Below are 27,898 nucleotides of genomic sequence, written 5' to 3'. Positions count from 1 at the left end.
CTTGTCCATTAAACCACCTTGTGCAATGGAATTTTTTTGCAAGCAGAAGTATCCCAATACCTGACCTGTTCAGACAGAGCAAAAGTGAACTATGTGAATGATAATCTTTCTATTTAATTTTTTTAAAGTTTTATCTCCAGTTGTTTTCACTAATTGAATACAATTACTTTTTTTTGTAAAGATACACTATAAATTTATTTCTTCATCTATGGCATAAATATGTGGAAAAGTATGAGAGTTGCTAAAAATATCAATGTAAATGATATTCTTTAAATCTGAGGAAATAAATTTAAAAGACACAACTGCTAAGATTTTCAGCAACTAATTCCTATTGAAATCGGTAGAAGTTAAGCACTTCATACCACTGAAAATTTGACCCATGAGTATATGCTATAGTGCAGATATCATACTGAGGGACAGCGTACAAGAAGTAGTCATTCATTTTTACCAGATACCCTTGGAAGAATACTTAGTAGTGATTCTAAACAGTAGAAAGAAGGTTAGAAGGAATAAGGCACGTAACTTGCTTCATTGTTACTTTATTTCACTTACTTTCTAACTTCCAAAATACCAGTTAAAACATTCCATTAAAATGCTCCAGACAATAATTATATCTCGTCAGAAGCACTTCTATGCTTAAACATAAGAAGCAATTGTCAATAAAAGCTTAGAAATTGCTAGAAAAATAGGGTCTGTCTCAAAAATAGGGTCTGTCTCTCTTCTCACAGATGTAAAGATCTACTTGCTACTGTTCTACCTGGATTTACTCGTCTGCATTAAGCACAACAGAATTTAGGCTGCCAGTTCCTGAAGTGGAGGCTCACACTCTCTGCTAGAAGGGGCTGACAAACAGCTCCGCACAAGGAAAAAGAAGGAACCTAAGGGTCTGCTGGGGAACAAACTGCGCTTGGTATTCAAGAGCGGACGGAGTAGTCACAGTTTGCTCTCACGCTTGCTGTTCCCAGAAATCTGCTCTGCAGAGGACAGACAGCAGCAGGTGGGAATGACTGACCAAGCACAGAAAAGACTTGGTAAGAAGAGTAGGGAACAACACACAAATGGACGGTTACATTGCCTTTAGTTGGCAAAAATGGTGAGCATCATTCTCCATTTCCTAAGAGTTTTTTAGAAAATACTTCCTTATCTTGCTAAAAGACATTACGTAAATTTTGCCCTTTTATATTCACAAAAGCCAACTGATGGCATGTTCAGACTTCACTCAAAGCACAAATGGTTTTAAAAAAAATACAGTTGACAAGTGTAGCAAATAGAAAGGACAAACAACTTGAGCCATGGAGCAATGGCAGCCTGCAAAAAGAGATGTCTGATACGGAAAGGGCTCTGGCAATAGGCAGAATGTAGGGGATGTGGGACTCAGGATGACTCCTGGTTTTGAAAGGGAAGAAAGCATCAGGACACACCAGTTCTGTTTGCAGAGATGGCGGGAAAAGGAGGAAAGGGAACATTAGGGTGAGTTGTAAGAGAACAGGGGAATAAGCACGAAGTGGGATGGTGAAATGCAGAATTAATCCCATTAAAACTAAAAATTTGCTTCATAAATACCAGGCTCAAATCTCAGCCAGATACTAAAAACTATCCAAGAAATTACTAAAATGTATGTAAAGGAAGCCAAATCTTGGCAAGAGTTGGCAGATGTGGAGAAGCAGAGCTCTCCATAATCTGAGCTGCTTCACTGGGCTGGCTTTAACTAATGACATTTAATCATCCAAAATTGCCAATTCTTTCCTAACAAATGACTTTTTTCTAAGTATTACTTGCAGAGGGGAGCAATAACATGGAAAATGTTTCTGTGCGAGTCTAGTTGCTACCCTAAGCCAGTATTGCACTTAGGTAGACCTGTGCCTTTTCAAAATTCAAACACCAGTTTCAAAGCCGGCTACTGGAGAGAATTCTGCACTCCCATGTTACTGTCTTTTACTATTGCACAACTGACTGGCACAACCTACTCAAATCTTACCTTCTGTGACTGAACTGTTTGGCTAGCCTGTTGTTCACTTTCCTGTACAGACTGCCTGATTTCGCGTTGTCATAAGGAGCGGAAAGGGCAAGTGTCTGTAATTACACTGGGTGGCTCCTTCTGGGTTTGTTTTCACAAGGCAGCTTGCAGGCAGAACTCTGAAGATAACCTCTGCATCTGGCACATCTACTGATGCTGCTTGTCGAGCTGGCACAGATCTGCTCTTCTCAAGAACTCCAGTCTCTGAATAGTGGGATTTCCAAATAATTGAATTAAACCTCATGATCACAAGCCAAAATCTCACCCTAGCAATTTGTGATTTTTTCCAGTGCAAGTGAAGGTAGAACTCAATTTTAATGCCCAACTGAAGCTAGCCTGAAGGAGATAGTATTTAGCTTTTTTCCCCAAAGATCCTAGTGCTATTACTTTTGCCATCTAGAAGAGCTATCCAAGTTTAAATTACTGCTTTAAAAGAAAAATTGCAGGAAACATTACTTTGGGGTGTAGGTGGGAAACATGTTCCTTGATTTGATTGGATCCAAGTGAGCCTTTTAAGTCCTCCCAACTTATTTTCCCTCAACTTCTCAAGAATTCTTCGAAGAAGTGTCTTCTTTCAGTTGATGCAAATCTCCCAGTCAGCATCTACACTCAGGGCTAAATTTTCCAGCGTCAGTGCAGAGGTCTTCATATTGTATGTGAAAACCACTTCTTTTTCTTTCCCATCTGAACAGGACAAGAGAGTTCAGTATAAGATTTAAGAAGAACCCTTCTGAAATGCAGTTACACATGACTCCCTCCAGTTTTTAATTCAGACTGTCCCTGCCGCTGGTGGAAAGGATTGATTAACAAAAAAAACAGTAGTCAAATCTGCCCAGTATACGCATAAGAATGTAGCAGAATTGGAAAAACTATTTCTTTTTTTCTGACCTTTCACACTATGGTACATCAAACTATGGAACTATTCAGGGATTTTTCTGAAAAAAATAACCCTTGTTTCAGCATAGGTTTTCTTCCAAGCACCCTAAAAGTCCTCAAGCTCAACAGGTGGAGACAGAAAGCCATGTCCATGCGATTCCCCAAGTGAAGGCGGCATGCTTGGAAAGCAGCCAGAAATCATAAGCCCTTTCTCTAGATGCTGCTGCCAATCCATATGGGATTCCTCACAACTTCTAGAGATCCTCACATAGTCAGGAACTCCAGATGCTTTTGAATGAGCAAGAGAACATAAAGGTAATTATGTTTTTGTCTGCAAGTTTGCTGTTCTAAACCAGGCAGGCTTACAGATCCAAGCAAATGGTTCTTCATTTGAAATGCTATCTCTGGTCGTATTCTGTGCAGGACAAAGTTATCTGAACTTGTTAAGTCTGAACCACTGTTATTGATGTATCTATTTGCCTTACAAAAAAGCAAGTGTTCTTTAATATTGCCTGTAATATTAGTGGTGAGTAGCTGCTGTCTCCTTTCACTAAATTCTGTCCTTGATATCCAAAAAGTAGCAAATAAAACTAAACAAAGATGCTCCCTATGTTATAACACTTCCTTTATAGAGCTGTCAGTTTGCCACCTCTAGTGAATGGCAGCGGTGCAATGGTATTTCAAATAATTGGAGTAAAATGGAAGTCAGTTCATTACCCTTGGAACAGGCTGTCACAAAAGTGGGTTGCTGTCCAAATCCCAGAACTATCACCCGTTCAACCACACATGTGGTGTGGTATTGTCCGCTTTCATCTGTGCACCTGAAAAAAGAAAATAATTTCATATACGTTAGTTTCTGTCCATCAGTAAAAGTTCAGCACCATATAGAGAAAGTAATACTTCAGTCTCACCCTGAAAGTTCCCTATACTGGCTTCCTTTCCTCTGTTTACCTTTCTCCTGAAACAAGTAAAACTTTCTCCCATTATCAGCTAATTTTTTACTGCATATTTTTGAACCCTGAAGAAATAAACAAATGCCTGTAAAATCACCATTTATGTACTGCACAGCCCCACGGGCAACATACCTCAATAGTGAAAGTGTCATAGTGACATATTTAGGATCTCTTTCCCTACAAGCAGCTACGGATATTTTTGGCGTTTAGGTTGTTTCACTCAACCTTTGCAGCTTGTGTCCACTCATGCTTCCTTTCACATGCTTTTCCTGTATTTTTTACCATGCTAATGTACATGGTACATTTGTTGATGACTTTTGGAGACTACATGTGATGGTGTCTGTTTGTGGTTCCCACACAAAATATCTCAAGTTGAAAGGGACCCATAAGGATCGTTGAGTCCAAATCCCTGCTCCTCGCAGGACTACCTAAACTAAATCATATGACTAAGAGCATTGTCCAGATGCTCCTTGAACTCTGACAGGCTTGGTGTTGTGACCACTTCCCTGGGCAGCCTGTTCCAGTGATTGACCACCCTCTCAGTGAAGATCTTAGAAAAACACATCTTAGAAAATACAAGCACTCCCGGTATTGCCTATTTGCAAATCTCCCAGTTTATCTTCTTTTTGTCTCTTTGATAGGCTTTACTCCTGCTGATGACTTTCTTTGTATTTGAGTAAATACGTAGAATCTGCAGATTTGACTAGACTGAAACAATGAGAACCCTCGGTATTGCATGTGTTTCTGCCCTTAGACTTATACAAAACATTGTTTACCTCTGCAGTTTTAAAACGGATTCTGCACGCTCTGGGACGTCACTAAGCAATAGATGAGGCTAATACTTCTACACCTGTAAGAAGGCCTCATGAACTAGAAAAGGCATTTCCAATGACAGTGTGTTGGTGGCTTTTTTCCATAATTGCTGTTACCTGGAAGACAGAATGTTCTTATGGAAAGTGAATTTCCGATTGAGGAACTGCTTCTTGTGGAGATATTGAAATGAATGCCCATCATCTAGGTAGAGCTCACCCATTGCACAGGCCTGTGAAACACACCAGGTGGAGCAAATTAACAGCAGCCTCTAGTGCTGGACAAAGAAACTAAAAATGCCTCACTATATGTTACGCTTCATAGTGAAGGGTGTGTGTTTATTTTTATTTAGTGACTTGTATCCCTGGAAGGCTCAGAGAGTCCAGGTCTGTGAGTGCTCTGACATCCTCATTTTGTAAACTGATGTGGGTGCCAGGTGTCACCTCATTTATTAGAAAAGACAGTTGTGGGAAGTTCTCTCTCTGTGTCCAAGAGGAAGTTTGTGGCCTGACCGTTCTCTGCCCCCTCCTCCAAGGAACTGGAGGAGGGATGAGGACGGTCAGAAAAATGTTCTGCCACTGCTATACTCAGTCTCATTTTAAGGGAACAGTGGGAGGGGAGGTGGCAGCCCCCCCAAACAGGAGAAGTGCGGGAGAGCCATTTGGCATACAGATGCAGATACTGTTGTGCTGATCGAACAGGCAGCAAGGACCATAACAAGGTCAGATGTAATAAAAGGCAACTTTGTAAAGGGAACATCATCTCAGAGTACCTCAGTGTTCAGGGCCACGCGGAGTTCGTAAGAAATATCTATCATCCATTCAGTGGACTTTCCAGCTGTGGTCTTCAGAGGTATCACAGTGCCTCCTCGCTGGAATACAGGAATCTGGAAGAAAAAAAAAAAAACCAGTATAGAAAAGTTCATATACTCTGATCATATAATTTTAACTTGGAACAGGGATAACTGAAGCTTGCTCTCACTAAAGCCCAAAATCAGCTTTTATCACAAGTACATAAAGAAACTATTCAGCTAACAATGGGAACAGTAGTAATCTTCCTGTACGTGTACAAGCAAAATACCTTTGCTTGGAGAAGTCACCCTTACATCATCTCACTTTTCTTTACCACCAGGACATATTAGTGCTCCATCTAACAACAAAGGACATGGGATTTTCTTCTCTACAAAAGCTATTTTACGTTACATTTCTACAAGGAAATTGCAATGTCACTTTTCTGATTTTGAATGTTGACAAAACAAAAGCCTATTTGGTTTTTTTCTGCTCAATGGAAGTAGTATTTTAAAACAAAACCATACATTCTCCAGTGTTACTGGGATCTTCAGAGTGCCTAGATCTTCCATTCGTTTAAATTTTCTGAAATCATACCAAATCTAGGAAAAATGAAAAAAGAATTAGCCTGACATATGGCATGATCTGTTCCCTCTGCAGATGCGGTTGTTCTCCCGCTTAACCTTACTGTCACTGTTCCTAAAAACTTATTTGATGTGCAAGAAAAAGCATTTACTTTTTAAATCTAATGACCTTCTGGATGGAAAGAATAAATTCTCATTCCTGAAGCACAAAAATAAGCTGGTCTGTTCTACAGCTTGCATAACATCTTGTATGTCTTAAAGCATCTGGAAATGCAAAACAATGAAATACCACTCTTTTTTTATCTAGAAATGCTGAGTTACAGAATAAGCGGATTTAAATTGCAGTGAAAATTAACAACAAAGTTGCTAATAACAGGTCACAAAAGAGAGCTACACCTGAAACTTCCCATGCACCACACTTGCCAACAGGTTTAACTGCTTTCAGCGTGCCAGGCAGTCAATTCCCATAGAGATCTTGATAAAAGTATTTTTCTTAACTTGTTTGAAGAGCCTAGTCTGTTTTTTCTCCTTATATTGAGAAGAATTCTCAGTGTCCTCAGATGCATTAGGGTCACAAGGCTCTGCATGGTCTCACACATTCCCCTTCGCTGCTGTCCTTCCTCTCATTCCTCTCTAGAGTCTCAGGCTTTCCCTTAGGAACTATTTTCCCCAAATTCCTTTCCTTCCTCCACCTCTCAGCTGCTGCAGCCAAACTCTCTGTAGGAGTGGATCACAGTGCCATCCTGTGGATAAGTAACTTTACTTCAGAGAGGAACTGATCTCTGTACATGTCAAAGTCTTTGCTACACACAACACAGCCTACTGAGGCTTGTATTTCGTTATAATTTTCTCTCCCCACAGCTTCCCTCTGATTTCCTTATGACCTTTCTTCAAAGATCCGTTTTCTTCTACATAAAAGAGAAGTTTAACCTAAAGAGAAATGCATGAAAAAGGGGAATGGACAATTTAGTGAAGGTGGTTTTTGGTGTTCCATGAGAAGCAGCAGGCCTTGAGGGGAGTTTTAAATTATAGGAGACCTGAGATTTGTGCAGCAGCTCTTGGAAAAGCAAGAAAGTAAATTTACTGTAAGCCAAGCAAACGAGGTATAAAGATGGCAGCAAGGTTCAGAGTAGCACAGAATGGCCGGTCAGCACTTGGCACAGTGGCAGCACTCAGCAGTTAAGAGATGGGGAGCTGGAATGTTGCTGTATAAAATACTTATGTGGGCTGAACAGCTGAGCAGCTTCATACGCATCCTCACCTCCTCTGACCCTGGAAGGAGAATGCTCACTGCCTTGGCGTCTTTCTCCGTGACTGGGTGCACCAACAAAGCATTTCCTGAAGAAAAACATAAACATGGCTGTGGTCCTCAAGGCTGCATCTCATTGGACTGGAAGCTGTGTGCTCTGGGGTTGTCAGCCTCCCATAGCCATTTTAGGGGCTTGCTGGGGCACACCATGTACTTAAGTTCACTTTTTACTAGAAAAAAAGGCATGTGTAGGGAGCTGATGGCTGCCTGGGTCTTGTTCTGTTAGGCTACTGGGATGCAGCTGGGCTGCACTGTATACCCACCAGCTTGGAGGCACTTCTGGGCCCCTCATAGTCTAAGAGTTTGCTTCCCGTTTGCTCTATGGTTGAACAAAAAAATACACTTTTCTAGCCAAGAGTGGAAGACAGCAATGTCCTTGCAAAAAAAAATCTGCTCAAGCTTATTGCATTTGGGATGGTTGTTCTTTACTCCTAAAAAAAAATGCATAAATATATATAGACTGTACAGTTTGATAAACTACTTCTCTCCTTGCTTTGCTGGTGATGAAGCTGAACTTCCACAGTCCTCTGAAATGCTCTGCTTCACCACACTTAGCTTTGCAGCTGTGTCCTGCCTACCTTGGTCAGACTTTTGCATGAGAAGTGAATGTCCCTTCATTTGAAAGCCATCAGTAGGCACTCTTGAGCCCAGAGGTAAAAAAGAATAATGGAATGCACCATTCGCCTCGCATTCTCTCATCCCATATTGGCTGAATGTGCTTTACACAAACACATTAATCTCTTAAACTTAATTTCTGAGAAAACTGACTTTAGCAGTGAGCCATATCAGAGCAAAGAACAATCAGTTTTGGATGGTAGTTGTTTGCTACTGTCATTTCTGACATAGTCTATCACCCAAAAAATATTTAACTCAAATTCCAGAGAATGAGAAGATACCTGCTTACCGAGCATGTACTCATTTTCCACACCAAAAGTTTCTATTTTTCCTGGGAACTCTATCCAGAGAGGCCTGTAGAAAGAAAGAAAGTGAAATTCAGTTAGTTTCCCCTCTCACACCAGTCTGTTCAAGACCTTCTGGCATTTTCAGGCTCCATTTCCTCCCTCTCTTTACAATGTACAGCTATCAAGCACTGAAGATAGGGCAAGGTCCTCTTCTGTGTCTTAAAGTACTCTTTTTGAGTCACTGATGAGAGTTCCCAGTTAACATGGGTTAAGACACCCCATATATACCTATGGTTTGGCCTCCTGCAGCCTCACTTTCTTCTCTCTTGCCTTCTTCCTTACAAACTTCCACTACATATCCCTTCCTTCTAGCAAAGGAGAGATGGATGAGCCTTTCTGTCACCATCTACCAGCAATGGTGACACCTGATGAGCTGGTCCCTGCAGCACAGTCCTTCCTGTTCTCAGCAGTTGACCATTGCTTTTACAGCGTGTCTCCTCCCGGTCATGACTGAAAAACTGCACCAGAAGTTCAATTTCAGTCTTTCTCAAAAAAGGGCAGTGCGATAACCATCTGGTTACAGAACAGGAGTTGTATGTTTAAAGTTGTATATTCAAAGATATTATGACAACAATAGCTCATTCAGAGACAGGGTCTGGGTTTCCTTACACAAAAAGCCTGGCTCACCTGCTCGCTCGTAGGCACCTGCTTGTTCACTGCAGCCCTGCTGTTTATGTGCTTGCTAATGAGACACATTTTCCACTCTGCTTATCTCAGTGTAAAAAATACCATGCTTCCTCTCTAATTCTGTAGCTACTGCGGCAAATTTAACACAATCAAAGTTTTATTTAATATTGCGGGCAGTGCACCTGTCAACATAAGCTTCATTTCAAGAAAGACAGAAACCCACTGCCTATGTCAGTGCATACAACAGGGGCATCTATGCTTACACATGTGCAGACAGATGTTCACACTGTCTGTAATGCAAATCATCTTCAAAGTTCAAACCCCTCAACCCTCTTCAAAAAGACCTTTATGTTTTTAAAACTTAAGAGATGCATTGTACTTGCGTAACAACAAGTAAAGGTAAATGTGGTGCAAAGGGAGAGTTCTAGGGCAACTTCAAAGACGCAGTAACACCAGGGAGATTAATGACATTCATCTCTTGCTGAAAGGATTGTTGCGTTCAATTCCCCTGAGACACTTTCTTAGAGGTTAGGGAGCAGCAGAGCAAAAGTTTATTTTCTAATTTCATTTCTCTTCTAGATTATGAGATTCTCTACTAAAAGAAAAATTGTAAGAAATACCGCAGAGATAAAGGATCAAGTTACCAATATGAAATAAGCTTTTATAACTGTCACAATTCAGCAGTAAGAGTTATTTTCATGAGGGGCAAAAAGTTTTTAGGTCAGAAAGTTCCAAGGCCATTAAGCACTAAGTGTGGGCTGGGGTACTACATAATGCTATTTATTATGAGGAGAATTTTGCAGTCTACTGTATTTTTAAAACATGTTTCAGGGCTGTGCAGTGTTTACTGAATCAGTGTGTTCCAGGCGTCATTTGGAAAAAAAGCCAAAACATATAATTTTCCTCTGAGAACCTTACCAAGGATTGCAGACTGCATGAAAATAGAATTTAGTAGTTTTTGTGTGTATTTTCTTTTTTAATATTTAAATAAGCAATTAAAAAAGTAAGAGATGGCAATTTAGCTTCCCTCCTCCAAGTTGAACATAGTCACTAAACCTGCTGACTTATGCTCTTACCTCATAACCGGTTCAGCCGCTGTATGTGCGCGATAGAACAGTGTGTACAAGTATGGCAGCAGGACGTAGCGCTCTCTAATGGCTTCCCTGATGATCTGGGTGTTCTTCTCCCCAAAGAGCCACGGTTCTCGCCGTTTGCTCTCCATGTTAGAATGACCTCTGAAGAAGGGCTGGTAGGCTCCAGCCTGATACCAGCGAACAAGTAATTCTGGTTCTGGATCTCCAATAAACCCTCCCACATCAGCTAGATATTGCGCAGACAAATAAAAATACACATTTTTGGAATTTATTCTGAAAAATGTGAAGTACTCCTCTAACAAACATCTGAGTGTATAAATCCATGCATTTCACAGTGTGCTTGCAGTTCTGCTGTTGGGCAGCTGTTCGTCCAAATAAGAGTGGAAAACTGGTGTAACAAGTTATCCTTTAACAAAAATCTCAAGAGAGCTTTCTAAGTGAGTGCCTTCCGCAGTGACAAAGGACAGTCACAGTGATGCTACAGAACACCACCTGAGGACAGCTGCTCCAGATGGGATGCAAACACTACATAGGAGTTAGTGGAGAAGTTACCGGCATGTGAAACCAGACAACTCTGTGAAACTGCCTTGAAATGCACTGGACTGTGGAGCTTTCCACCACCTGTTTTGAAGTCTATCCTGGGATACAAGCTTGGTGGCACCAGCGATTTATGCATAGTGAGCAACTCCAGCTAAACACCTTACCTCCACAGAATGAAATCCCTGCCATGCTGATCGTGAGAAGCATTGGAATGGATATTTTCAAGTAACCCCATTCTGCCGTGTTGTCTCCAGTCCACACTGCCCCTGGAAATACCCAGTTTCAGCATTACACAGGAAAGTTGGGTTCAGCTTATGCTTGCAGTTAAGGAAAGAAGACAAGAATGGTCATGAACTATTGGTGAACTGCTGTTCATTGCAACTTTTTTTTTATTTATACACAGAGGATCCTGAAATATGCAATAAAAGCAGGTAGTGGTTTGTCACAGGACACGGGTTGTTTTTCTGCCTTTAACTTGTACACACTTTGACAGCCTCTCCTGATTTTTTTTAATCACTTGCACTCTTACGAACTCACCATGTCAGTATTTCTAAGACAGTTTCTGTCCTCTCTAGACTTAACTACTACACAGCACACTTAATAGAACAAAGCAGCATGGAAGGCATGCAGCTAGTCCTTACTTACCGTACTTCTGTGATCCAGCAAAGAAAGATCGTGTGAGGACAAATGGTCTCTCTTTTCCTGAAGAACGTCTGATGAGTCCTTCTGCAGTTGCCATTTGCTGAAAACATGAATATAAAAGTCAGGAAGATAAACTCTGTAATTAGGATATTTGCTACACTGCCTTTTTAGCCCTTTCAAGGCAGGAAAATTAAGAAATATGCACCCACAAATAATACTTATTATTAAAGCAACACTTTCTTACTAGAATATACTTGAACAACAAAAACTTATTATCATCATCTAGTCACCACCAATGTAATTTACATTGTTATGGCAGAGGCACGGATGTTGTCACATTTTCTTGTGACCAATCACAGAGTTTATTTCAAACATAGCAATATCCAGCACAGCAGAGTTTCAATCCTTGATAGAGGTTACAGAATACCTACTACTGTGTAAGTTACCACTTTAGACATACTCCATGAGAACAACTGCTGGTTTGTGTCTCCAGATACTCTACCTGGTAGTATCCATAGAGGTTGTGTACTTCTCGATGCTCCCAGTTGTTGTAGTGCACAGCATCTTTCTGCATTGTTAGTTCTGCCCCTTTGAAGACTGAAGGCTCATTCATGTCATTCCATACAAAGAGGATATCAGTGGATCCCTGTGACACAGGGTTGCAATTAGGACATAACAGAGCCATTGCTGTGACTTAGCCTGTTTATTTCTAGTGGGTGTCAGACCAGTCTGGGGTATGAGTAGAAACGGCAGCAGCAAAGCAAAACACGGTAATTATACTCCTGTGGTGGTCACTTGAAATCTGCCAGTCATTCATCTCATCTCTCTTGGTGCCCTTCTGGTCAGGATGGCAGCCTACAAGCCCACTTGATTTTTGCAATTCTTACAAAACTCAGTAGGTACTTGCTATTGCTGACTTCTGCTGAGGGAAAAGGGGCAGGGAAAAGAGAGGTATTAAACAGCCATGAGGAAAAAATTAGAGAAGTCCAGAAGAGAAAAAAAGGAAAGGAAAAGCAGCACGGGAAATGCCTACTACACATGTCCACTATGGTAGTGGTTTCAACAACCCTACTGGAAGTAGAACTTCAGGACAGGGAGGGGGGAACTGGAGGTGCCCAGCAGTGTTCACCCAGATGCTTTCAGCACTAGGCAGGCCTGCTGGAAACAAAGTCAGGGTGAAGTGACCACGAGCTATGAGAGAGCACTCCCACATCGCACCTTATGTGCCATCATGGTAGTAGAAGCTGGAATTGCAGTAGCTGTGTTAGATTATGGGTTGCTAAAATGCCTGCAGTTTATCCATTCTACTGCTGCACCTAAGTGAACAGGTTCACTGGTGGCATATGGGTTCCAACTTTCTTAGAAGTTGGAAAGTTCCAACTTTCCAACAAGTCCATGGAGAAAATTCCTCAGTGGTACTTCAGCTCATCAAGATATTTTCCTCTACGTTATGATAATACAGCTACAAAAGCCACCAACTTGCTTAGCCAGTAGTTTATCTTTTCTATTTTCCCTATTTTCAGGCTTTCTGGGATATGTAGATCAGAGCAAATAAATACACACCTTGTATGTTTTGAAGGCAAATTGATCTGCATACCATTTTCGCACTTCAGGATTGGTGAAATCCAGGTAACAAGAGGAACCTGTGGATGTGAGAGATCAATTATTTACCTGATTTTAAGAGCATGCGTGCATTGTCTTTGCACCTAAATACGGTGGCCTAAAGCTAGGACGCTTTCCACAATGGGCAGCAATAATGTGGTCGCTATTGTTTCTGAGACAAAAGCTCAAGCGCAAATTCCAGGCTGTCTTGGAACTCAGTGCACCCCTTGCCATATTTTGCAGACCAATAGACATACGTTCTGGAGGTCTAAAACTCAGCACCATTTAAGGATGACTGTTAGTAGTTTGAAATATGTTCAGATGTGAAGAGGAAGCCAGGGAGAGATGGCGTCCCTGGTATTTTGAGCTCAAACAGGAAAAAGTCACTTAGAAGTTGAACAACTACATCCTGCCATGCTACTAGAAGTTGTAATACGCCCTTGATTTTTCTCATATTCATTCCTTTGCCAAGACTGTGGGCTTTCTGTCTGCAAAGAAGGGGGACAACCTCCTTTTCCCCCCTGCAATGAGATCTCCTCATGAAAAATAACATGTCAAATCACTATATTATGATTGAATCAAAGTCTTCAGTATCAGAGTTCACTTAGTTTCATCCAGCCTACATCAGCTGTGCTCACTGCAACAGACCAGGCTGCATTTGTGCAACTCGAGACACGTTGGGAGGAGGGATGGCTATTCTGATCAACAAATCCAACTTTTTTAGCTCTAGACACTGGGACTACCTGCAAAGCCAACAGACGTAACAGAGGAAGTTGTACAGCTGAGGCAATTAGAACACGACTATATCAAAGAAACCACAAAGTATTTGAAATTGTGAATATTTACAAAAAAATGCAAGGAATTTAAGAATTTAATTCCACTTCCATGGGTCCCAATTAAACTATTTTGCAAAATTTTTAAAATAAACAGCTTGAAATGTAGAGACAGAGTGGTTTCTTACCTGGCCAACAGATGCCCTCAAAATTTTGCCCATTTCTGTCTTTCACAAAATATCCCTTGTCTTTTGCCTGTGAATACAGGGTATATGTGGGATCAACCTTAATGTGGGGATCTACAATGACGACAAGCTGCCAGGATAAGAAAATAAAACACATCATTAGCATCAGCTGCACTGAATAAACCAGCAAGAATTCACTTATGATAAAAGGCAGATAGTAATTTCACTTCAGGTAAAGAAGGTAGCTGTGTCACTAATTTTAGAAAGCAGTTACCAGTGCTTGTATATGCTGTGCTAGACTTACGTACAACAGCTGAATGTACAAGGAGGGCATGAATTCATGCTTACCCATCTGAAATGAGGGCCAAAAAACATTGTTTCAGATAAAAGCAAGTACCACAACCCCTAAAAACACCATGTTTAATTCACTACTGTATTCTGTGAATGGGAAAATAACTGACTTCCATGTTCATGTCCCTGCTTAAAATAATTTGCCTTAAGACATTTAAATATATCTTAGTTTGTACAACATATGACAGCAACAGAAGTTTTAAAATTGTTTTTAAACATCCAGGTATTGTGCTGTGCAGTTACTTTCTGCTGCCATTAACTGCCTTGCTGTAAAGCTGGGAAAGTACTATAGCTCCAACAAAGAAATTATAAAATTTGAATGCTGTTGCAACAGTCCCCTGTTCATTGACTTTTGGCAAAGATAAAGCATTAAGCAATTCTACAACTTTTAGATATTAACCGTGTACATTTTAATACCTCTATAGTTCCAGGGAAAATATTTTAGCTGTAAAAGCAGAAATAAAGGCTAACTAAGCTAACAGACTGCACATCATACCAGGACTTCACCAGAAGGAAAAAACTTTTAGTTTTTGGTAAGCAATCCCAGTTAGTGTAAGCCGAAAATAAAAAGTATTATCAATACAAAGAAAAACTGAAGCAAGGACAACAACTACCAATGGTGAAAGCTCCTGTTAAGTATAAAGATTTTCTACCATGACCATCAAAGACAGCACTGGGCTGCTTCTGTAAGATGGAGCTTCACATGTGAAACTTAGCCTGATGGTCAGGATACAGAACAAACTATGAAATAATAAAATGGCACGAGGAGCTTAATTAATAGCTTGCACACTGGAAGCAGACCGCAACACAGTCTAATTTACTCTGTTGTAGTTCAACTGTTTCCAGTATCTGAAGTACCTTGTTTAAAGCTAGATTGGGTAGCTTCACACTACAAAGAAATGTTTTCTTTCTTCCTGCTTTATTATTTACCTTGCGTTTTTTCTTCCTGAGATGTTCTTGCATCTTTCTGGGGTTCTCAAATTTCTTTTTGTCCCAAGTAAAATACCTCTTGCCATCTGTGTGCTCTATGTCCAGCCACATCACATCATAAGGAATGCCATGTTCATCAAAGCCAGCATCTACTGCCTTCACATCTTGCTCATCCTCATAATTCCACCGGCACTGATGGTAGCCCAGAGAAAAAAGTGGAGGCAGGGCTTGAGTGCCTAGGAAGAGTATATGGATGAAGATAACGCTGTTAATGCCCTTCAGGATTTTATCTAGAGACTCCAGAAAAGTTAACATGATTAATATGTAACTGTCTGGAGCTAGGGACTGCTGCCCTAAGTTGTGTCTAAAGCATGTTCTTCACACCCAAGTGACTGAACTCTGGAAATATCAAACACTACAATGGGCTAAACAGCCAGAGAGAGCAGAGGACTGTAATCATAATACAAGAGTGAAAAGGAATGTACCATGATGCTGAAATGTTATTCCAGTAACCAATATAATTTTATTTTTTAATTTTGTCTCATGTAAAAATATTCCAGATGAGCTTAAATGTCATTAATGCAAACAGTTATAAATAGATTTGAATCAGTAGAATGCAATTCCTGCAACTGTTTGAACCTGAGTAGTGTGAACAGGCCTACAGGTGCTGCAGTACAAGAAGAACCATGGAATTGCAATGTTAGGAATTTTTAAAATTAGAAAACAGGTACGCATATGGCAAAAGGGAGCTCAGAAACCTTCCCGAGTGCGCATTTCTGCTTGGTGAGATCCTCTTGCGATCTGGCTACTTTCCTATTCCCATTCAGCCGAACCAAATTCTCCCCATAACATCTGTGCAGCAAATAATCATTGCTAACACACTAAAGAACTACCAGGGATGTTTCTGTGCTTTTAGTTCTCTTTAGTACAAAAAGAATTTTGCTTTCATAAAATGTTAAGTCCTCTTGCCTCTGTTTCTTTATTCTCTTCCTGAGACTCTTGCTTCTTTCCTTTCCCATATCTGCATGTCATCTCTGCTCCCTTCCCTAATGGACACACTGGACAGTTACCTATCTTCTTTCTCTACTCTCCAGGATACATTACTGCATAACTTCAGGCTTTTCTCGTTATAAGGCGGCCTGTCTTGATGGTGACTGGCAGTTCTAGCCCCGTGTCTCGTCTCTTCATCTAAGGAAGCACTTTCAGAGAGCAGTAACCATGACGGTCACTAGAAAAAACAAGGATGGAGGCCTGTCTTCACAAAGCACCAGCCTTTGCTCTACAAACCACAGTTCAGGAACAACGGGCCTCCTGCACAGAATAGGCTAGGTAAATATTAACCCACTCCTGGGTACAGCATGCTCCTCAGAGAATCTCCCAGGTGCATGTGCCATACCGACTCCAATTATGTGACTTAGTACCTGTCAGTTGTGCAAACTGCTTGAAGATATCAAAAGCAGTGGGTCCCATCAGCAGGAAAACATCAATGATCCCACTTTCTGACATCCAGCGCACATCAGTTAGAGGCACTGCTCTCTGCTTAGCGGTCTCTGCAGCAGATCTGGATGGCTGGTGCTTTGAAGGAAACCCAGGTAAAACTGAATGTCTCTCTATTGAACTTTTGTTCAATGAAGCAGAAAAGTCGGAAACCCACAAAATTCACTAACACGTACCTGGCAGGTATTAGGAATACACACTGAACTTTTCTTATATATCCTTCACAAATCTTTTACCTTGCATACTGCTTATACAAAATACAAAGTAATAGTTAATGAGGAAAAATGGGTAATGAGGGGCAAAGTAGTTAAAGCTTTTCTGTAATTAAAGACTATGCATTTTCTGTGGGATCTTTGAGTAACAGCTATAGTTATATCATGAATAATAAAGAAAATTAATAATTTTAACCGTGTAATGGAGTGCTGGGATAAAGAAAGATTTTTTTTCGCTGTGTTAATTTTAAACAGAACTCATATGTTTGTGTTTCAAGAATTGAGTTAGTTCATTTCCTGAACATTTTATGTTTTCTGAAGATCAATTACATTCCACAGAAGAATAACGCTGCTAAGCAGAAGTGAGTGGCAATTCCAAGGACTTAAAAACTCAGAAAATTCCTCAAATCCAAGCGATTGTCAAGATTTTTGTCCACCCTTTTTTCTGCCTGCTACATCCACCTGTGTAGACTTTTTCTGCTCCAACATTACACATTTCCTCTCGTTCTTCTCCTGTAGAACTGTTAAGATACAAATTCTGTAACTTGACTCTTGAAAGGAGTCATCGCCTTATTTTTTTCAGTCGTTCAATACAACAAATTTAGCGGTAGGGAGGACAGGAGAAAGAGACTGACAATTCTTTACTAGGAAGCAAAAGATAATCTCCAATAATGTTTTCATGTTCCTGTTGGCCCTGTCTTGGAGTGTTTTCTTTCATTATTAAATTCTGAGGAAAGTGAGCAACTCTCACCTCAGCTACTGCCTTTGTACTAATATCCACCAGTGTTTCTGAAGAGTTCAGCCAGAAGATTCCTGAAGTTCTGTTAGGCTTGTGTGCTAGAAGAAGGGGCACTGAGCCATAAATGCCTATTTTGTCATGTATCTTGTGGCCGAAGATATCCAGATTATAAAGCCGGTAGGCATCACCATCACTAGGACAAACAAACAGATGTGTTTGTTATATGTAAGCATCCTGCACTAGGCCAGTTTTAGATCTATTGCTATTCCACTAAACTCAGTGAACACACGGTGAAGGCTCTGTATTATGGTCTTTTGCTTAGCATCCAGAGCTGAAATGTAGACATCCTAGATTACTGCTTCTTTGCTTTGGTTGTAGCTGCCTGAATCAAACAACATTTTTGCTGCCAGTGAGACTACTGCTCATTTGCTCTAAGTCCTAATATATGAATTCTGAACTCTCCCATCCTCCCATTGAGTTTCTCTTTTAAGAGTTCTACTTAAACGTGACCAATCCTGTAATTCTGAAAAAAACTGCATGGAAAATTGAAAGAGAACAGAAAGAATCATTCATGAAATTGCAGAGCAGAAAGGAAAAGCAGAACAACTTACTCCACGTGGACAGGGGCTATGATTCAGCTTGCTGTATCATTAAACTAAAACATACCCTATATAATATACATATCTCAAGCTGTTGTGTGCATTAAATTATAAGACAATGTTATATCTCTCCTCTACAAAACCAATACTGCTTTCAGTAGCAATCTGCCACCTTTACCTGGTGTTTTTGAGAAGAAGTGCTTCTGTGTGTTGTGGTATTCCATAAACATGTTCAAATCCATGTAAAGAGAAGTCCATGCCTACAGAACTAGGACCTGTGGGAACAACAATCAAAGAGAAGACCACATTCCATTCTCAGGCTTAGCTGAAAGCAACAGAGCAGAGCAACCTAACTGAAAAAAAAAATACTGAAAAGCTGGTTTTAATAATTAGCTTCTTCATACTTGATTTCAACTTCACTTTCATTATTATTTATGTACTATAAAGGTAATGTTTTAAACAGACTTTATTGTATTTATTCTGATTTTGATCTGCTTAAGAAGATAAAATTAATCACTTCAGTAGAAAAAAATTACATGTAATAGTGTGTCACTTCTTTATTCTGTAGTGAAACTGCTTAAAACCATCTCCTGTTTCTACCCCAGTACCTACAAGCCAAGCTCTGCAGCACAGTGGTACACCAGAGTGGACTTTAGAATCAGAGTTGCCTGTTTTCTACTGCTCTTCTCTTCAGCCTCAGCCACGGGAGTAGCATGCACAAGAGCCTCTGGCAGTGATATCATCTTGTCACATTACTGAATCCAGAGCAACTTTTGGCAGGTGACCAGAGATCCTGTAGGCTGACAAGCAGTGGCTTCAGGATCAGAACCTGACCATATGGACTTTATTCCTCCAACACAAAGAAACAGAAAAGACATGATGCTGGCCTAATACATCAGCTACCGCATGAACAACAAGGGCAACAGCTTCCTGCCCCTCTGTGTCTTGACTGTGAACTGAAGAACCTCCTGTCACCAAAAGGAAGCTCTTTCAGACTTCCCTCTCCCTGCTGCAGCTGCTGGGTAGTGCTAGTGGCTATAAAAGTCTGCAGGATAGTGGTAATGGACAAAATGGACAAACTCAATTCATGTGCAATACAACTGGACAGACAGCAGATGGGCATAAATTTTGGCAATTAATAATTTAAATTGTATTTGAGCAATTGACCTACACATTTCTATAACATTCTTCTTATCCTTTAAGACTGCTCAGTATTACCTTTTGTAGTTGCCCACTTAAAGACTTTTGCTGCGACAATGATTAACACTTACGTATCGTGATTTCTGATACACCATGAGAATAAACTACAAGGGAAATCAATGCTACGTGCTGATAGTAAAAAAGAAAAAAAGAAAATAAAAAGGAAATAATGCATTATATACCAGTCAGCCAACACAGATAGGGTTATGCTGTGTCAGAAATGGCATACAGTGAGCTGACGAAATGGGTCACATTTAATGTGTTCCCTCCTGAACATAAATCTAATGAATATTCCCAGTATTTATGTCAAATTTGTTACCCGTCACTGATATCTGGTAGGCAAGTTAAAAGGAGCAAGCAAGACATTGATAAACATTAAGCAGCTAAACAGAAAGCAGACTGAAATATGAATAAACCCAGGTATCTACAAAGCAGTAAAGTTGTTTTCAGAACTAGACTGAGACTCACCATGAGCTTTGATGTCTAAGAAACGGCCAAATTTCTCTTGCCAGAGACCTAGATCCTCTTGTTTCTCCTGCATAAACAGAAATAGCCAAGCCTAGCAAATGCAGCTGCTCACATCGTGTACTTCTAAGAAAAAATATGCTTATTCACATGAGATTTGTATATTGATAACTGCTTTTTTTTGCCAAATATGGTTAATATAAATATATCCAAAACACAAATCAGATCCTGATGCAGGAATTTACACTGAAGAACTGACATGCTAGTGGAGCACACATGCACTCTGCTACAGCATAAAAGTAATACCTGAGATCTCGGATAGAATCATAGAATGATAGGTTGGAAGGGACCTCGAAAGATCATCTGGTCCAACCTTCCGTGGAAAAGGGAGCCCAGATGATATTATCTAGCACTCTGTCCAAGTGCATCTTGAAAACCTCCAGAGATGGGGGCTCTACCACGTCCCTGTGGAGGTTGTTCCAGTGAATGATTGTTCTCACTATCAAAAATGTCTTTCTTCTGGATGTTGAACGTGATTATGAAATGCAAAGATTGCATGGATGGAACCAAACAGGAAAACCTATACAAACAGAAACCAAACCGCTCCCCTAGACAGTAAGGGCCAGACAACAAAAAGCTCTCCAGACTCGCCAGAGTCCTGCGTGTAACCGATACTTCTTTTAGCCTCCTTCAAATTTTGAGCCTTATGCCCTGCCATTCATTGTCCCAGAATTTCCACTTTTTGCAGCGTCTTTCCTGGTTTTCTTTTCTACATTCATCCCAGAACAAGCAGACGTGGCCTCTTGCAGCTGTGTGACTCCCCCAAAGCAAGCACACTCTCTGGCAGAACTCAGAGTTCAGACGCAAGTATGCTGCAAGCAGCATAGCTCTTGCCATTTATAACAGGATGGTGGAGTAAGAAGCCATCTGCTCTACACGAGGCTAAAATTATATCATGGACATAACTCAACTTCCTGAGAAAACTGGTATGTGCCTTTATGCACTGCCAGGACCTGGTCTTTTTTCAGACAGAATCTTACTTCTGTATTAAACATTAGTGTATGTGGAGGCACTTTTTTGGACTGTTATGAAACAGATCTCTTTTTTTTTGAAATTCCAATGAACAGGAAATTTGAAAATGACAACATATCACCATAAACTCCCTTTTACACATCTACTCCAAATCAAATGAGAGAACAAAAGAAAAAGAAATTCTAAATAAAAAGGCCACGGAAAAAACATTTTTAAGCTAGATTTACCTGATCTTCCTGGGAGTCCTGATGGACAACAGGATGACCATGAGCAAACAATGTGCCCTTGTGGCCAAAAAGGCCAATGGCATCCTGGGGTGCCTCAAGAAGAGTGTGGCCAGCAGGTCGAGGGAGGTCATCCTCCCCCTCTACTCTGCCCTGGTGAGGCCGCACCTGGAGTACTGTGTCCAGTTCTGGGCTCCCCTGTTCAAGAAGGACAGGGAACTGCTGGAGAGGGTGCAGCAAAGGGCTACAAAGATGATTAGGGGACTGGAACACCTCTCTTATGAAGAGAGGCTGAGGGATTTGGGTCTTTTTAGTCTGGAAAAAAGACAACTGAGGGGGGACCTTATCAACACTTATAAATACTTAAAAGGTGGGTGTCAGGAGGATGGGGCCAGGCTCTTTTCAGTGGTGCCCAGGGACAGGACAAGAGGTAATGGGCACAAACTTGAACATAGGAAGCTCCATCTCAACATGAGGAGGAACTTCTTTACTTTGAGGGTGGCAGAGCACTGGAACGGGCTACCCAGAGAGGTGTTGGAGTCTCCGTCTCTGGAGACATTCAAAACCCGCCTGGACGCGTTCCTGTGCAACCTGCCCTAGGTGACCCTGCTCTGGCAGGGGGGTTGGACTAGATGATCTCCAGAGGTCCCTTCCAACCCCGACCATTCTGTGATTCTGTGACTGATGTCTTCTACAGCCCCAGTAAAACATATAAACCTTTATTCAAGTATGAATTTGCAAAATATCTCGATATGAAATACCAGGTCCTTTTTGAATTTCACTGGAAAGTGGTTAGACGATGTTTGTAAACATAGTACCTGGAAAAAATGAACATGTGAGTCTAATTCTCTTTTCTACAAAATATTCATGCTGGAATTGCAGTAAACCTGGATTACCTTAGAGGAATCACTTGCTGCCTCCTTATTTTCTCCTGTAGGTTTTCTAGTGAAAAAAATAAATATATAGAAATCAGTTTATTGTCAAGGGCTCTCTGTTAATTAAAGTTTTTTAAATAATCTAGGAGTGATGCTTGCTATGCTCTTTTTCTAGTCATGACATGTCCTGCACTGTGGTTTCTCACCCTTCCAGCATTTTGCAGTGGAGCTGACCTGTAAAATCTTGCAGCTATATGGCACATTGTAAGTTGAATAAAACTTACACCAAGAGCTTATATAGTGAATAGAACTTACCTAAAGAGTAAGTTTAAGTTGTAAAAGGAACAAAACTAATAAGCTCATCTACTACCATCACTCATTCTCAAGTAAGACAAGGGGATATTTTAGTGTTTTACAGAATTTGCCATTAAATGAACTTAGCATTTTGCACATGGCTGCTGCAAGGAATTAAAGCAGTCTGCAGTTAATTGATCTAGAATTTCTTTACTAAAATTTCACCATTGTACTTACTGGTATGAAGCAAAAGAGAAGACAGATTTCAATGCATAAGAGCTTCTATCACAGAAATTGCAATTCCATGGAATTGTTTATCTTCGGCTACAACACAATCAGTAGATACCATGATGTGACAGACAGATACTGTACCTATCACTGGGAGGTGGTTGTAGGTGCTCAAAATATAACAACCCATTGGAATTCATGCTCAGAACAGTCTCACCCTTGGACTGTAGGTCAACCTGGAAGGGTTTTGCTGTGACTTGAATTTTGTAGTCCTCATTAACACTTGACAGCACTAAAATACCTGCCTCCTTCTGGGATATGAAGAGTCTGGCAAATGAAAAGCAATGACAGCTTTACATCAATCAGCAGCACGTGAAATCCCCTGTGACTAAATAACGATTTGAAACAAAAGAAGGGCTGAGAATATCTACATACATTACAAAACCCTCAAAGCTAATGTTGAGGCAAAGAATTCCAGAAATACAGGCTGTGTTCAGGGTTCACTGCACAGTGCAACAGGTGGCTACAGAACTGCTGTGAAAACTATCCAGATTGTGCATTCCTTTCACATTAACAGGTAATGTCTTCAGTAAAAATGATGCATCATAACAAGTAGGCTATTTTCTGATGGCGTCAAATAACCTCAAGTTTCTTATGTATACGACAAAATTTTCTCCTATGTATTCAACAAGAATTTTTAAAAGTAAATTAACTACGTGCATTTTTATTTTCTCTTCCTGTAACAACTTTGTATTGTAAAAAGATAACCGTAGTGTAGCACAAATGAGGGAGAAGGGAAAACACTCTTGCAGATCTTCCCATCAGTTACCTCTGGGTGGTGGGTTCCTTTATAAGAACATCAGGAACTTTGTATCTTGCTCTGAGAGGAGAAGCCTCATCAATTTTAAGCCTGAAAATACTGCCTTCTATTTCACAAATTTCTACTTGTAGAAGAACCTGGAAGCAAACAAACAGATAAACTGGTAACGATAAAAAACACTAACTTACTTTTCAACTCAACATCACTAAACGCTTATTGTCTGGAAAAAAAAAAAGCCTGCTTTCTGATTTAATGTTCTTTAGCATTGCTGAGCAACAATCATCATCCATATGAACTTACACCAGCTATCTCTACTTCTCCCCTTTGAAGAAGCAACACTTTTTTAAAGTGGACTCTTTATCTTCAAGTCTCCCATGTCCAGCATTTTGCAGCTCTCCCCACAAGCAGTGTGGAAATCAAGGGTAGTATACACTAATCTTGAAGTTTGCACAATTTCACTACTGTGCTGTCAATGTAAGAGTGGGATGCTACTGAGATGTGGGTTTTTTGCAAAAATGACAGTGCTCTGTGTTCACTAGTATTCACAGTGGTGCTGACACTGATGAACTGTCAGAAAGGCACTTATAGAAAATGCATAATACTGCCCTACCCACTGTAACTTGCTATTTTAGAGTTCAGGGATGTCACTCTGTTCTAGCTCATGTAAAATGACTCATTTTTCTCCTGAGGAAGATCCCTACACCACAAGTCCATTTTTTTTCTGTTGTTTGTTTTTTTTTTTTTAATCTCTCATCCCGTGACACACAAAACTGGCTGCAGCATTTTGGCCTGGTATCTTTTCCCTCTACCTGGAAGCCATCAGCCCTGCTCTCTTCAAAGGCATGAAAGAATGAAAGAGCCATAATACCAGAGGAAGAGCAGGCAAGAGAGAAAAGATTCATCTGGAGTTCCAGATCCTGCTTTCCAGGAAATATTTAACATTATGCCATCTTTGTGTAAACCCCCAAACAGTCTAGGAAGCCACAGAGCCTTCAGTCTTTCATCTACCTTAAAATCTAGACAAAAAATAGGCTCCTTTTTCTGTGCTGACTGCAAAGAAGGTCAGGATTAACAGGAGAGGCAGAAAATACATTTATGCAGAGTATCTATATAGTGTGATGCATAGAGCACTATAGGAAGACAGCTGTAGTTCCAAACTGCCATTATCTGTAGACAGGTTAGGTTGCCTGTTCCCTGAGGGGATGTGCTACCTGCTATGCTGTTAAATTAGAGAAACAGAAGACACTCCTCTTCCTGGCTGTCTTCTGAAATGCAAAGAAGACTTCTTTTTTCCCAAAAAACTGCCTTTGAGCAAACACAGGAATACAAAGGTATGGTTAGGAGGTGCTGGAACATAGGTCTTCTTATTCCATTACAGAAAAAGAATTTATTATTTTGGAATAGTGGAGAAAACTCTGAATTAAAAACATTTTTTCAGATAAAAAGAATTCTATGCAAATTCTTCACAAAGTTAAAGGTATTTTTAAGTTACTTATAATACCTGTTCTTCTTGCACAATCTCAAGCTGTCAAATAAATACTGACTGGTAAGGACATCTTTAGGCTGATGCTTTGCATCACATCTTAAATTATCACTGAAGAATCTCAAAACTCGTAAATATTATCAGACTTGTTGATAATATTCACTGCTCTTTCTGTAAGCACCCTTTTATACTAGGTGGGATCTCACCTTATTTTCCTCATGAATAATGTGGAATTTGACATTTTCATCACTTAACGTGACTGAATCCAACAATGCTTTATACAAGGATTTTCCAGGATGTAGAAGTTTCTGACGCCTGTTAAGACAGAAAATTATTTTTTGTCTCCCTAAGTGTTGTGGCTTATATCACACAGAGGGACATAATATTGTTAGAAATGTTTAATTAATAATTTTGTCTTGAATTTTTTCAAATAAAATTATTAGCAGAACTTCAAGTCAAGGGGAAAAAGAAGGAATATGGTTCTGAGCACACATACATGCATGAATGAGATGTTAGAGGGGCTGGGTCACCCATCACCACTCTATAGGTTTTTTTAAACAATAGTAGTCTTAATTCAAGTGTCCAACTAAATTCTTAGTTGTACAGTTACATTTTTGTTCTTTCCATGACCCCAGAAATTTCAGTTGAATAATCTGTTTTTCATTTTCTGTCATATACCCCTGCTTGGTCTGCAACCACTCGGCGAACAGCTTCTACATTCTGTGAATATGAAGCAGTATATGTTTGTAATTTGTAACCTCCTGAATATGCACCGAGGAAACTGTTTTTCAACAAGCCTGCTGATTACAGACTTTTGACTACAGCTTCTGGCCCTGATGAAGTTTTCAGGACAGAGAGCCTGAAACAGAGACTCTTTCAGCTGTTTGCAGAATGCTCCTTGCTGAGCCCAGGTTTTATGAACTATTTGAAGATAAGTAAGTGTCTTGGAGACTACCTTAAAGGGAAGCTTCTTCATTGGTAAACTGACTTTGTTTCCTTGCAAACAGATATGGCACAAATATGAGCAATCAGATAAAGGATTTATTTAAAAAGCAAAGCAAAGACAGGATCTGATGCTTGCTAATGTAGGGCAACCTCCTGCTGAGAAATTAGATGTGTTAAGTTAAAGTGGTGGCACGCTAGAAAGGGCTGATGTGAAAAGAGGATGGAGTCCTGCTCCCACTGGCAAAATGTTATTTGGGGTTTTCCGAACATAACCTCCTGCAGAACAGAAATGAATATCTGAAACTGTAACCCAGTACGTCAGTGACTAATTGGTATAACGCTAGGCAATCATTTCTTTCACTCTGGCAACAATGGAGGGCAGGAGGAAAAAAGGCGGAGGAGAGAGACCTCAGTTAGAAATGGGATGAGAAGGATTGCTTAGCTTAAGGTTAGCTTTAAGAGTCTAATGAGCTAGAATTTAGATTTGATGCTGAATTCTGGCACAGGTTCAACAGGACTGTAATCATGTATGCTATTGTCACAGACTAATGGTTTCTACTGAGAATTTTATTGTTTTGAACTACGGATATTCAAGAAATATCCACATCAACAAAACAAGCTGTGTCTGAGTGTACTTATAGTTAAAATATTGCTGGGGCTTTGTCAGATGAGAGGACCGACACTTTTGAATTTTAACAGAAGAGGTTCTGGATGTAAGATTCCACCTTTTAAAATACGCCGATTATTGCTTGCTGACAGGTGAGTGGAATGCTCAATTTGAACGACAAATACTGAAAGTAGCAAACTTGCTGTGATTAAAAGTCAACATATAACTATTTCCTGTGTCTTTTAATATTACTAGTTAAAAAACCCAAACAACCTGCATGATAATTCTTCTTTTTACCTGTAAAAAGCAATCTGGTTGCATTTCTTAAAGGTGCTTTTGTCCACAGCCTCATCTTGGACACTAGAAAGAGCAGATAAAGAAAATGTTTGTATGTCTTCACCAAACATCTGCTGAATGATCAGATGATGGGAGTCCCCCTCAAGCAGGGTAAGGATTAAAGAAACTGCAGACAACCGTGGTGGCATAAAACATGTTGGACTTTGAACTACTATGTTTGGATATGGGAAGAATGTCTTACACATTTAGTTCCATGTTAAACCATTTCCTTTAAAATTTTGGTACTTTCAGGGAACAACTGAATCAGCATGAGTGAATTCTTGGTGTTTTGCATTTTGAAGACAGATCTCTCTCTGCAGTCCTTATAGTCAAATATTATGCTCCAGGAATAAGAATGGAGAAAGAGGCAGGACTGGCAGAAAAGGAGAAACCCTGCACCCTTCTCTTCTACCTGCAGTGGGACTGACGAGGGAGGGAGGCTTCTGGTGGCCCTGCTGACAGCTCTATGTTATCTCTAGGCTTAAGGTAACTTTTAGATCTATTAGGTAACAGTAAATTTTTGGCTTGCCTGAAGAAATGGACTGCTAGTAGTGTCTATCATCAAACTCCCCAGAGCATGCTGAGTTCTGACAGGCATCGAAGAGAATAAGATATTAGTACTGGCAGACAAAGAGCTTATGCTCACAAAATACTTACATGTGACATAAAATGCAGACAGCAGTCATGAAGACTCAGTCACAATTACTGTGAACTAAATATTAGCAGACCTGGATTATTATTAGAGACCTCACAGTAACCATATATTTAGGCAATTTAACCCTTCCCATTTTGCCTGAAGATACTCATGCCCTTTCGGTTTTGGTATTTAACACCCTGCAACCGGCCTGCCTGCACCCCCACCACCCTGCTCTCTGCTCCCCCTCCGCGGCCAGGCAGGGTCTGCCCAGGCAGGGGCAGCGGGGGCGGCACCGCCACGGCCCCCCTCACGCCTGCCCCCCGCCGCCGGCCGGCTCTGGGCCCTTGCTGGAGCCGGGGCCGGGCCCGCACCCCGCCGCTCTCCGCGGAACGCTACCGGGCAGCGTTACCTGACTTCCCCCGGCGTGACCGCCTCCATGGCGGGGAGAAGGGGTGACCACCCGCCGGCGGCAGGGCCCGGGAGGGACTCCCCTGAGGGAGCGGCGGCAGCCGGGGGAGCGGGGGGGGACACACCCCTCTCGTAACGGCCTCGCCTCGCTCGCCGCAGGTGCCGGAGGCCCCGGCCGGGCTCTGTCCCCCGGGGCGGTGACAGCCCGGGCCCAGCCGGAGACCGGCTCCGCCCCCCGCGCCGCTCCCGCCAGC

The 27,898-nt window shown here is 40.8% G+C and overlaps 1 protein-coding gene across 4 annotated transcripts; it reads right to left on the bottom strand.

Moving 5' to 3' along the window:
* Positions 1 to 523: 523 nt before the first annotated feature.
* GANC (glucosidase alpha, neutral C) lies at positions 524 to 27,877 on the bottom strand. 4 transcript variants are annotated; one of them, XM_074584661.1, is made up of 24 exons: positions 27,646 to 27,877; positions 26,561 to 26,623; positions 24,918 to 25,026; positions 23,238 to 23,365; positions 22,553 to 22,735; positions 21,908 to 21,953; positions 19,759 to 19,825; positions 18,269 to 18,365; positions 17,504 to 17,684; positions 16,465 to 16,618; positions 15,044 to 15,279; positions 13,766 to 13,892; positions 12,766 to 12,845; positions 11,705 to 11,848; positions 11,206 to 11,302; positions 10,725 to 10,826; positions 10,003 to 10,246; positions 8,242 to 8,306; positions 7,290 to 7,366; positions 5,972 to 6,046; positions 5,429 to 5,542; positions 4,776 to 4,888; positions 3,611 to 3,714; positions 524 to 2,701 (listed from the first exon to the last, which is right to left on the bottom strand). In XM_074584661.1, exons 1-24 carry the CDS (start codon positions 27,672 to 27,674, stop codon positions 2,592 to 2,594), a joined length of 2,745 nt encoding a protein of 914 aa, XP_074440762.1. In that variant the 5' UTR covers positions 27,675 to 27,877; the 3' UTR covers positions 524 to 2,591. The 4 variants fall into 4 exon arrangements, 3 of the variants coding, with proteins under 3 accessions (XP_074440762.1, XP_074440763.1, XP_074440764.1); XR_012586694.1 differs by lacking the exon at positions 4,776 to 4,888; XM_074584662.1 differs by lacking the exon at positions 5,972 to 6,046.
* Positions 27,878 to 27,898: the final 21 nt, after the last annotated feature.

The sequence above is a fragment of the Larus michahellis genome, chromosome 4 (assembly GCF_964199755.1).
Source record: "Larus michahellis chromosome 4, bLarMic1.1, whole genome shotgun sequence".
Classification (NCBI taxonomy): domain Eukaryota; kingdom Metazoa; phylum Chordata; class Aves; order Charadriiformes; family Laridae; genus Larus; species Larus michahellis.
This window is presented reverse-complemented; position numbering and strand designations above follow the sequence as displayed.

Coding starts and splice junctions, on each gene's coding strand:
- GANC (XM_074584661.1), bottom strand. CDS start 27,674: ATGGAGGCGGTCACGCCGGGGGAAGTCAG. Junction 18,366..19,758: donor CTTAGACATCAAAGCTCATG/GTGAGTCTCAGT, acceptor TTGTTCCCACAG/GTCCTAGTTCTGTAGGCATG. Junction 5,543..5,971: donor TCCCAGTAACACTGGAGAAT/GTATGGTTTTGT, acceptor TTTTTCTTCCAG/ATTCCTGTATTCCAGCGAGG.